A 12,530-nucleotide genomic window follows, 5' to 3' on the forward strand; every position below is an offset into this window, starting at 1 on the left:
TAGGTAACTTGTTTTTACTAGTTTTATGTAGTCAAACCAATCAAAAGCTCATCAAAGTACTGTAAAGACCAGTGAGTTTATTCAATGGCAATAAATAAATAGAAGTTGTTAGGATGTCTGAGGGGTGTTGTGTGACTGATCCTTTGCATTCTTTTACAAATGGAATGGTACATGGTAGTTTGATGGATGCAGAAATAGGCTAGAAGGTTTCTAGTTGAGCTAAGTATTCTCTATCCAGGAAAGTCAACTTTACCATATTTGTGTCTTATTGGACCCTAAAGACATATACTATGTGATCCCCTTCCCCGAGTTTGATTCTCAAACTGAGACAGAAGTTGGAGACAGAAGTCGCAAAGAGGAAGGAGTCCGGCTAACTCTGCTATTTAAAAGCTTACAAGGAGGAAAGCGAGTTTTACCATGCTGTTTGTAGATGGGTGGTTTTCGGTAGATGTTGATCCCTTGATCTGTGGAAAGGAAAAGGCAAAGGCGTCTGATTATAGGAACCAGTTCAGCAAGAGGAAAACAGAACAAACCAAAGGGCTAATCACACGGAAGACTCTTGAACAAAAATACCCCGAAGGCTAACTTCTGTATTACAAAGATTGAGTATATGGAAAGAAAAGATCACAGAAATGCATGAATTACTACAGACAAGTGGTATGGAAACCTTTGTAATACATCTTAACATAGAGAGAGACGTCACTTATTCATGAGCCATTTATTTCGTACTTCCCTGAAAGTAGGATTAAAACAGGAAGAAATGCGAGGTCTGGAGGCACTCTAATGGTAAGAAGACATAATCAGTTTGGGGAAAATAATCCCCAAATTGTAAGTGTCTAGAAATTGAGCTCCCCAGAGATTCCAGTGGCTCAATTTACTGGGTGGATGAATGAATGGGACAGTATGCACGGTGACACAGAGACACTTGTATGCGCAGGGCTAGCCTGGTATGCTAATGGGATGTCCATCAAAGTCCTAATGTGTGGAAGCTAAAGTGAAAAAGTAAAAAAGAAAAGGAAGAAAAACAGACACTAGTCATAAATTTATACAGGGACCCAGCTCATTTTGCTACCATTTATTTTAACTGCAAATACTTAGGAAGGTATCCCCAGAATCTCAAATGCTGTATCTGTAGGACATTCTTTATGTGAAAAAAAAACCCCTCAAATATACAAGGACTTTGAAGGTTCAATAGAACTTCTTAAAATAGTTAACACTAGCTCAGAAATACCAAAGTTCCTGACTCCTTTTTTTTTCCTGTTTTACTGGTAAGTTTGAAAATGCAAAAGAAAAAAGGATGAATACAGATTCCAACTACATGGTCTTCCATTAACCTATTGGGTGATTTATCAAGCTGATTGCAATGATATACATGGTGAGCAATTATGGCCCATCAATTTCCCTTCACTGAACCCACCCAAAGGGTGAAGCTACCGATAGGCCCTGTTTTCTTCTAGTTTCTGAAGGTAAATTATTATTATTTATGCCGTGACAGCAAAGCATGTGGCTGGTAGAGCAAAGCTTGCAGCATCAAGTCTAAATTGCAAGATATCTTTGTGGGCTGAGGGGGAGACTTGTCAGTTATGCACTACAGACAGACTAACCAACCAATGTAATGTCCATCTCTCTGATGCCTCCACATTGGAGGCAAACAGGATATCAATCAGTCTGCTATCTATCTGTTTATGTGCAGGTGGCACTGTGGTTCAATCTTTGGGAAGCTTTAGGATGAGAAAATAACTAGACTGCCACTATGATAATGAACTGACACTCAAGCAGAGTGATATCTTAGAAGGTGAACGTAAATAACAACAAATCCCAGTTCAAACAACTCAGTCTCTCTTCTACACCCACCCTCTTCAAAAACAAGTTGAGGCCTGATGCTGGTGGCTCAGGTCTGCAATCCTAGCTAGTTAAGAGGCTGAGATCTGAGGACTGAGGTTCAAAGTCAGCCCAGGCAAAAGACTCTGTGAGACTCTTACTTCCAATTATTCAGCAAAAAGCCAAAAGTGGAGGTATGGCTCAGGTGGAAGAGCAGCAGCCTTTACAGAAAAGCTAATGTAGCATGCCCTTGGCCCTGAGTTCAAGCCCCAGTACCAGCAAAAATAAGTAAATAAATAAATATTTGAAAATAGTGAGAGCTGAGGATACTGAGGATATGGCTCCGTGCTAGATTTGTTCCCCAGTAATGCAAAGTAGTAGTAGTAGTAATAACTTTTGGGAGAAAACTTAACCTTCCATGCAATTGTGGCACTCCATAAAGACGCTTTGCAAGGCCCTATGGGTAGATCCTGCAATTTAGGGTTTGTCCTCTTTGTGCATCCCAGTTAACAAGCATGAGAAATGGGAGACGAGACAAGGATACAGCTACATTCTACACTGTGACAGGACATCAAGACAGACATGTCAGCTCCTACCTGGAACATGGAAATGTTTAGGGGCCTGAGCGAAAGTTGGAGTTAGAGGGCGGCTGTCGGGCCGGTAAGGGAGAGGGGAGTTCCGGCCGCTGGACGGCTCATTGCCTCCAATGAGAAGAATGGAGAAAACAAAAATGAGGGGAGAACAATAAAGAAAACCAAGCAAAGTGTCATCAAAATTTAACCCAACAAACTAGAAGGAGGCAGTACATCAGAAAGGAGAAGCGAAGGAAACAAACTCAATTGGTCAAGTTGCCTTGCAATGGTGGTTTCAGATTGAGTTTTCCAAAGGAGACATTTGAGTCCACGTGGGCCCAGGGTCAAAGCAGTTAGCATTTCCGTCTGTCATTCCGATAGCATGCGGTGGGAGGCAGTGAGCTGGGCGAGCGAGCACACTGTTAGATGGCAAGAATGTTGGGAGGAATGGAACATCACAGGCTACTGGCTGAAGACCACTCATCAGATGGTTAAATCTCAAGCATGTACGGAGGACGGGTATGCAAGCCCCACCCCGGGTATGACTGTTTCCAAGCAGGATGGCACAGGCTGGTCATCAGAATGTATTTCTGGAAAGTGAGGGCTAAGTCCGAGAGCCCGAGCAGTGCCCCAGGCCTCCCCCTCAGCAGCACAAAGTGCCTTCATTGCAGCATATGTTTCTGTTTTCGTCTCTCAGAAATACACAAATGGAATCAGGCCCTCTTCTGGCCAGGTATTTAGGGACTTCTGTCTACCTCTGCTTCCAACATGACACCCCACCTGAGCCAATGATTTATCACTAATACATGTACTCAACACCCAGACTGGTTAGGTATTAGGCTACTGTGAATGACAAACAGGGACATGAAATAGAGTCTCTGCCCTTCTGGGTCTCAGAGTCCAGCTATCCCAGCAGAGAGAGAGAGAGAGAGAGAGAGAGAGAGAGAGAGAGAGAGTGTGTGTGTGTGTGTGTGTGTGTGTGAAATATCACCCTAAACTACTCTATTAAAAAGTCAACTTGTAAAAAAAATCACTTGTCATTTAATCTCAGTCTCCTAAAGGGCAATAATTGAAAACAATATGCATGAAAACAGATAGAAGTAAGCAAAAGGATGAGTATGGTTTGCATTTAGAAGTAAGACTGTGTTGACCCCATGGCTGGATCCGAGACGGATCTCCTCCGTCCACCATCAGGACTCAGGCCTGCTACCTGGCAAGAGTAAGCGCTTGTGTCTGTGAAGGAGTGACTGAAACAGGCCAACAATTCAGTTCCACAGCTGCTAATGGCTGCAGCTAACGCCGCTGCAGGATTATTCCATACCCTGTCTTCATTCAAGAAAACCTGATGCTGGCACACAATGGAATTATTACAGCACCCGCCTCACCGCTTCCCCATTCTACTGGATCTCCAAATATCCAATTCAAATTTCACTTCAGAAAAAAGTCTACAACCCTTCAACTATTAGGAAAGTTATTAAAATGAGTAACCCACAGTGAAGGAGATGAGTTCTCAGGGGTTTCACAAGAGTAGGTAAAGGTCTCAACTTTCATAGTTTAGTTGTTATTTGTCTACTAAAGACTTTCTGCATATCTTTGGGCACTGGCCACTGTCACTTCTAAACCCCGATGCTCTCTGCCTTTTATCACTTCCTCTAACACTAGCATCTATACAGAGCACCAACTATTTTAGGGTAGTGTGCTCACAGGTTTGGGTTATAATCGCCAATTACACAAAAATCTATTACACCTGTGAGCCAGTGTTAGGAACACATGCAACAATACTGGCATATTTATCTTTCTTACAATAAGATCTTCTGCCATAGCAGCTTGTGCTTTCTTGGATAAAGGTGAAGAATCTAGAAGGCTCTTGAGGAAGCCACCTGAATTCCAAGAGGGTAAATTCTTGCTTAATGCTGCCATCAGTTGGATATCATTCTTTTATCTTTTTTCTTTTCTTTCTTTCTTTTCTTTTTTTTTTTTTGGTGCTGGTCCTGGGGCTTGAACTCAGGTCTGAATGCTATGCCTGAGCTATTCTGCTCAAGACTAGAGCTCTTGGGTCACAGTTCCACTTCTGGCTTTTTTTGGTGGTTAATTGGAGATAAGAGTCTTACAGACTCTCCTGCCTAGGGTTGGCTTTGAACCATGATCCTCAGATCTCAGCCTCCTGAGTTGCTAAGATTCTAGGCGCAAGCTACCAACACATGCTTTGATATCATTGTGCACCTTCAGTAAGAAGAGGTCAATGGACCTGATTAGTTAATTTTCTTGAAAAAGACACTAGGGTGTTCACAGTTTTGAAGAAGATTTAACTACACTCATTTAAAACTTCCTACAAAACTTCTAGAGACACGAGGTAAAGAAGGATCGGGCCACGGCCACACACTCAGCAAGTTCATGTGATCTGAGTTTCATGTAGCACAGAGTTATTGAGCAAGAAGACCATCAGATTGCATTGCTAACTTACCAAATCCTTAGTCCTGAAACACCAAAGACATGAAAATTTGGGGACATTTTTTAAAAGACAAAGTAGAATTATTTGTATGAAGCTTCTTTTGCTTTTATAATCTAAACACTTCATCTTTACATTATGTGACTTTTATTTCTGTCCTTGTCAGAAATAAACCAGTTAAGGCTCCAGGAAGTTTGAGTTTAGCACATTATTTCCGCAAAGTAATGCATGAGCAGTCAGATGAAATATCACATTTGGAATGTATTATTATCATCACTGCCATCATTATCTGCCAGCCTGGGATCAGGTATTATTTGAAAATAATGTACTCCCTGAGCACTGGTGGCTCAAGCCTGTAATCCTAGCTTGTCAGGAGGCTAAGATCTGAAGATCACGGTTCAAAGCCAGCCCAGACAGAAAAATCTGCATGAGAATCTTATCTCCAATTAACCACTCAAAAACTGGAAGTGGAGCTGTGGCACAAAGTGGTAGAGTGCTAGCCTTGAGTAAAAGAGCTCAGGGACAGTGCACAGGCCCTGAGGTCAAGCCCCAAGACCGCCACCAAGAAGAAGGAGAAGGAGAAGGAGGAGGAGGAGGAGAAGAAGAAGGAGAAGGAGAAGAAGAAGAAGAGGAAGAAATTTTCTAGTTAAAAAGGGAGAAAACATTTTTTAAATGCTTTTAAAATATATTTATATTGAAACCCATGCACTTCGCATGAACTAGCACTTCTATGAAGGACAAGGCCTTAAGTCTGGTCCAGGTGCTACTCCTCCAAGGTGAGAGGCCTTGGCAAGTTCCTTAGCTGGGATTTCTGATTCTTGCTCCCTCCCAGGTGTCCCCCTCAGGCCTGCACCCCAAGGAGGCTGTGAAGAGCCTGTGGGATGAGGTAATCCAGTGCTGTAAGAGCATCACGCTGACCATGGAACACACAGGACACCTTATTCACCCTTAATGACTGAGGACGGGTCTCATCCTTTCTGATTTATAGATGAGGCCAAACTCATAAAGGCAAGTAAAAAGCTCAAGGTCACTCAGCCAGTGAATGACAGAGTCAATATTTAAAGCCAAGACACCAACGTCCATGCTTTCTGGGTCTTTATATACTCATAGTCTTGTAGAGATGTAGTATGTTATATATCACTTGAAGCAGCACATACCACATATACAAGATAAAAATATGCTGATAAGCCCAGTCCACTGGCATTTATATATAAAATATATGTTATAATATAATTATATAATGTCAAATGTTATAAAATTTTGAGTTCAGATGTGATATGTGTTGATATCATGACTTTGCGATTCTGTTTTTTGGACAACCTTTGTAGAATTTAACACGGCCCATGACATTTTTCTTTCTACAAAAAAAAAATCTCTCTGAGAAATGTAACGTAATTTATGTAATATATTACTTCTGTATTTTACATTTTATATATGACATTTTATATAATTTACATTATAATGAATAAAATGCATTTTTCCCTGTCAGTTATGGGTCTTGAACTCAGGGCCTGGGCACTGTTCCTAAGCTTTTCTGCTAAAGACTAGAATTCTAACAATTTGAGCCACAGCCACTTCTCATTTTCTGGTGGCTCATTGGAGATAAGAGTCTTATGGACTTTCTTTCCTGGGCTAGCATCAAACCTTGATCCTCAGATCTCAGCCTCCTGGGTAGCTCAGATTACAGACATGACACTAGTGCCTGGTTTAACTAGGATCTTAATTTGGTCTAGAACTATTAAACTCTTTTCAAAATACAGAACTGAAGTTTGTTTTCAAAGATTTCTTTATGGTTTTATTTTTTTACAATTTTTTTCAACTTTTAAGTACTGGTACAAAGGAGTTTCAAGTCAACAAGTCAGATTATGAGTACAATGCATCTTGATCAATGTTCTTTATGGTTTTAAAAAAATTCTCAAAAGTACTCTTGACATTTTAATTTTTATAGTTTAAAATAATCCATCAAAAACCTGGATTAATAGCAAATGGTGCCTATCTGCAATGAGCAAGAGAGCAGTAATATTTTCAAAGCTGAAAGTGCTGACACTACACCTGTATGAGGCAGTCACACAATGCTAGAACACAGTGGGTGGACAGTTTAGGAATCGGTTGTTCAGGAATCAAATGAGTTACAAGGAAAAAAGCTTGCACAGACTAATCATAAATGCTCAGGAAACTAGAACCACATTTTGGCTACTGAACAGATGCATTAGTGATAGGAGCCCTTGGAACCGTGGTTAGATTTACAGTCTACAGTAACGGCTCTGAGCCTGCCTCCTCCTCCTCCCTTCTGCTGCTGTGTTGGTGGATTAATCTGGTTCACATCAAGCCTGTGGATTAAGTCAGGATCACTCTGGGAACTCACAGTTAATTTACTGTGCCCCATCCCCAGCCTCTCCAAGACTCTTGGCTCCCTTACCACATGGAGAACCCCCTCCCTCTCCGCATTGAGGACTGCTACAGAAGCATAAGCAACAATGAAGAAAATGATGAGGGACCATAAAGGGAGCAAAAATGCAAGGTGGGAAGAGAAAAACAGAAGGCAAAGCATTCTTGTCTATGGGGAGGGATTTAGGCAGAATCAAAAGCAAACTCTTCTGAGAGTCAGCTCAGAGAGAGACATAGGCAACAAATACATTGTCCCCCATCATTTTATGCTACCCCTATGGTTCGTAGAGTTAAATGGCCTATTACCATGAGGACAACTTTTGGATATTTGTTACTAAATCCTGGTGTGTTTTGCTGTGTGAAATTCCCCCAAGTATATATTACATTTTGTTTTTGATGTAGGCAAAAACAAAAGAATAATATATATATATATTTTTTTTTCCAAGTGGTGATCATGTATTTTTACAGGCTTAAATACACTTCCTGTTTCTTCACCTAGAGCCCTTAGAAATGACGCAACTCTCAGACTGTGAGATGCTAGGCCAGTTCTAAGGCCATGGTTGGAGAGTCAAGACACACGCAGGCATGCGGATGGGCCGGAAGCTCGGTGGCTCAAACTCTTGGAGATACACCTTATTAGCCTTGCCAGGGAGCTAATAAATCTCCACTACGCAGGCACTGCCTGCCAAGGCCTGCCTCCTTACCTTTCACATGGGGGAGGAAGTGGTGGCGGAAGGGGGGGTTGGGGCGGGAGTCGTTGTGGGTGGAGCTGAAGCTGCTGGTGCGCAGGTGCGACCACCTGTGCACACCAGGAGACAAAAGCTCTGGGCAGCAAGGAATCGGTGAGGGCAGGGTGGAGGGAGGGAGAGGAGGGAAACAGAAAAGAAGAAAGAAATTAACACAGGAGCAGGGGAAGCGGTAATGTTCCAAAAGTCAGGAAAGAGAGAGTGTTAATCAGGAATCTGAAAAAAGGAGGAAGGAAAAAAGGGTTACAGATGCACTTGCAAAGAGCTGGTCAAGTGGGCTCAGTGGGGCAGAGTCACTGCCTAGGAATAAATGGCTTGGGAGAGAAGGATTGGTTTTCCCCAGGACACTCTGGTGGGGACTGTTGAGCCTAGGCATGGCACTTCATGGGGGACTCTACAATAGCTGTTTTTATAGGAAGTGCTTGGCAAAACAGAACCCTCTGAAATGCATATAAAAAGTGACAACTTGAGGCAGGGAAGATGGCTCAGTGGTAGAGTGCTTGCCTTGCATTCATGAGGCCCTGGGTTAGATTCCTCAGCACCACATAAGCAGAAAAAACAGCCGGAAGTGGTGCTGTGGCTCAAGTGGTAGAGCACCAGCCTTGAGGTGAAAAGCTGAGGGACAGCTCAGAGTTCAGGCCCCCAGACCCCCCCACCCCGCAAAAAAAGTGACAACTTCAAGAAACTTGAAAAGGAATACTTATATGTTAAGGTCATATTCAATATTTTTAAGCTGCAAACTTGTCCCTATAGGATGTTTCTACCTGCAAGGAAAAACCTATCTGTATTCCCTCAGGGGCAGAGTTACAACCGGACTGTAGAAGTAAATGCTGGAGATAGGACACTCAGGTCTGAGGGAGAAAGGATCAAAACTGAACCCAGCCGGGCACTGTGGCTCAGGCCTGTAATCCTAGCTACTCAGGAGGCTGAGATCTGAGGATCAGGGTTCAAAGCCAGCCCAGGAAAGAAATGTCTATGAGAGTCTTATCTCTAATTAACCAGCAAAATGCCTGAAAGTGGAGCTGCAGCTCAAGTGGAAGAGGAAGCCCAAGCCCCAGTATTGGCATAAAAATAAAAACAAAAACTGAACCCAGAACTAGGAGATTTAAAGCCTCTTCTGTACCCAGGACTTATGGGTGAATCCTTCTAAGTGGTCCACCTAAACTGCACATATGCTAGAATTTTCTCTTTAGAAGGATAGGGTAGCCTCAAGAAAAATGATAAAGCATCACACAGGTATGTACGATGTCGTGAGAGGAGAAGGTTCTGACGGCTGTTGGCAGCTGAGTGTGACTGAGGGCTGCCGGGTGTTCAATAAGCACGGGAGCTTTTCCAGGAACAACTGTGATGGACTGATTGCTCCTATGCTATTCAGAAGGTTCCGGATGGACCTTTTCCCTGAGGCCAGAATGGCTGAGAGTGGCAAGGCTGAATCTCTGTGGTCTCAACATGAGAGGTGGTGGCATAAACCATTTCTTATCGCCCAGAGAAGAGGTCCTTGTCAGGGCACAAATAAAATGAACACACTTGTACATTTAAAAAAGTTCACTGGGTGCTAGTGGCTCTCATCTATAATTCTTGCTACTCAGAAGGCTGAGATCTGAGGACCATGGTTCAAAGCCAGCCCAAGCAGGAAAGTCCATGAGACTCTTATTTCCAGGTAACTATCAAAAAGCTGAAAATGGAATTGTGGCTCAATATGGTAGAGGCACTAGGCCTGAGCACAAAAACTTATGGACAGAGCCTAGGTCCTGAGTTCAAGACCCAGGACTAGCAAAAGAAATGAAATTTCTTTTGGAAAAAAGAATTTTTTGAAATTTCTTTTAGGAAAAAGCTTTCATTTAACATAATTTAATAAACACTAAGTATATATAAGCCTAGACAAATGAATCCATTATGGAAGGATCTAATTGTTTCCATCTTCAACATCTGCTAAATCTATGGCTTTAAAGAAAAGATCGCAGTGTTATCACATTCTACTCACTTCCTTTGGTTTTAGTTCCTACATATTGTACAAAGTTAGTCCTTGAAAGATTTTCTTCTCCTCAGGTTGGCCAGAAGAAGCTTAAAAGGAAGTCTTCACAGAGGGACATTGCTATCAAGTTCATGTAGCTGCCAGAATCTTCCCTTCCCTGTGGCTATTGCTCAAAACACCCTAAAGCTGGGCTGAGATTTCTCTCCTGCTCCACACACAAAACTTCCACCAAGAGCCACAGGGACCAAGTTCTCTGCAGGTCAAGGTCAACCTGCAGGACAAGGTCAACCTGCAGGACAAGGTCAACTGACCTTCTTCTACTGTGACATGCTCTATCGTAGTATATCCCTGAGGGTTTTGTTCTGAGTCTTACTCAAAATCTTAGGGTCAGAAAGGATATTAAAGAGTTCTCTAGTCTGATTCTAGAAAGTACTTAACCGAGCATGTTTAGTAACTCCATGTGCCTGGATAAGAAATCATTACTAATAGATTTTATACTATGTTAGGGTGCCAAATGTTCTCTATTAGAGATCTTCCTTTAAAGTCTTCAAGGGATGAAATTTTCACCCATTCTAAAAAAAGAAAATTCTCCTTTTCTTTCAATCAAAATGTAAATGAACAAATCAAAGCGACCATCGCCATCAAACGACTGATAGTTCAAGAAAGGATATAATACCAAGTAGGGCTGTATTCCAGTTCTCATTCTGTTCTGGAAAATGGGCCCAAATAATTAGTCCGACTTTTCAGTATGCTTTTAATATGTGAGGGGAGAAAAAAAATCCCACAGAGATACAGCTCGTACTATAGAGAGGATGGAGGAAGAGTGGTCCTTACCAGGTCTGTGGAAATGCTGGGGAGAGCGTGAAGTGGTGGGGGTGTAGCTGTGGCGGCTGTACACAGGGGAGTTGATGGAGCCTTGGCTGGTGGACCGGTGCATCACCCGATCCCGTATGTCCTGGTAGCCCTGGAATCAAGTTGGCAAGAGGTGAGGATAAAATGTATCAAGACTGTTAGCATTTCTGGGTGAGCTCTGAATTGTCATGTCTACCTGCTTATTTTTTTCAGGGCCATGTTCCATAACTATGCATAGACATGCCTCATGTGTTTAGTCTATATCCCAAAGTCGTCGTTTTAAAGTTTAAACTATAAAACTATAACCTCTTCATAGTGATAGAGCTCTGGGGAAAGAATAATGCTGATGACATTTATGTTGTGCTCAGTGCTTTTCAGGTTTACAAAAGTGGGTCCACCTGTTCTGTATCTGCATAATAGTAATGCGGAGTTTCTCCACATTGCCTTCCTGTACCAGCAATTAAGAACAAGGTCGAAGCAAGCCAACTCGATGAGGGAGGGCTCACTTCAAAATTAGTGTCCTGATTTGTGTCTTATTTGACACCAACCCACATTGTCTGTACTGAATTGGTGACACCCTAAGTTGATGTCCCTGGACAAGCCGGTAGCTGCTTTAAGACCAGTAACTATTACTCATCTTGGGTATCCAAGAAAATAATCTTTAAGAGAAAGAATTCTTTCAAAGATTTTTATAACACTACCATCCCTAAAGGCAAAAAAAATTGAGTCACATGCTCCATCAATTGGAGAATAATTCAGAAATGATGACATATCACTTCAATGAAATATAATGACACCTCTAATATGTATGTCCAAACCTAGAAAAGAATACATCAGGTAGTAAGTACAGAAGAAGCCATTAGTACCTAAAGATGATATAAATTTGTCAAAAAAGTGTGAAGAGTGTAAACAGCGCTTTATGTTTTAGGAATTTGTTGCCTTATAAAGTTGCTACTGGAACAACACCAAAAAAGAGTATGCAAGAACGAATAACTAGTGACTAGAAAACTGAAAGCTCAGTCAGCACAGCTTGGTGAAGTTTTACAGAAAATAGCAAGGGAGGATGTGTGTCTGGATCCTGGTTGACTAAAACAACATACTGAATAACAAAAGCAACAAAACATCCCCAGAGGATGTGTTTTGACCTTGTCCCCTCCCCCACTCCTATCAATAACAGAAGCTAATTCTTGATAACTGCAGCATGCTGTAAGAGATTGATGATATAAAACACTCAAACTTCTCACATCTCCAATGACTGTTTCCCAGGTTTATAACAACAACAACAAAAAAGTATTAAGAAAGGTGCCTGGCTTTAAGGGGAGCCCACTGATTACAGAAAAGCCTCCTCTAAAGCTGGTCCTGTTTCTGTATTAACTGAACGCTAGCAGTCACTTCTGATACTCCATTATAACTAAAACAGTATATATACCAATATATGAATATGGTTCCGAGTGATTATGTGTAGGCTAGGGAGGAGAGCCTGGGCCTGCAGACATGTTCCTGCCACTCAGAGGTGCAGGCTCAGATCTGCCTGAGGCCGCCTTTACTCCTAGTCACCCCTTTTAAAGAAGTTTCCTGCTGTCTTGAGGTCCTATCTTATGGGAAAGCAATCTTTATGTCTGTCACAGTCTCCATCTTCTTTGTTCCTTTGCGTGTTACATCCATTTTCACATATTCCAGGCTTGGCCAGGTCCAGGTCATTCCCCAATTCCACCCATTTAAATGGT

The 12,530-nt window shown here is 42.1% G+C and overlaps 1 protein-coding gene across 5 annotated transcripts in view; it reads right to left on the minus strand.

Annotated features, from left to right (window-relative positions):
• Nucleotides 1-12,530, minus strand: part of Ablim1 (actin binding LIM protein 1) — a 255,586-nt gene that overhangs the window by 18,636 nt on the left and 224,420 nt on the right. For 3 of the 5 annotated variants that reach the window (XM_013017713.1, XM_013017715.1, XM_013017712.1), the window contains exons 12-14: nt 10,786-10,915; nt 2,418-2,522; nt 417-464 (exon numbers count right to left, since the gene is read on the minus strand). In XM_013017713.1, coding sequence (XP_012873167.1) covers nt 417-464; nt 2,418-2,522; nt 10,786-10,915 — 283 coding nt within the window. The remainder of the gene's footprint in view (nt 1-416; nt 465-2,417; nt 2,523-10,785; nt 10,916-12,530) is intronic. The other 2 variants (XM_013017716.1, XM_013017714.1) reach the window with 1 other exon arrangement.

Source organism: Dipodomys ordii, unplaced genomic scaffold (assembly GCF_000151885.1).
Source record: "Dipodomys ordii isolate 6190 unplaced genomic scaffold, Dord_2.0 Scaffold36, whole genome shotgun sequence".
NCBI classification, from domain to species: Eukaryota; Metazoa; Chordata; class Mammalia; order Rodentia; family Heteromyidae; genus Dipodomys; species Dipodomys ordii.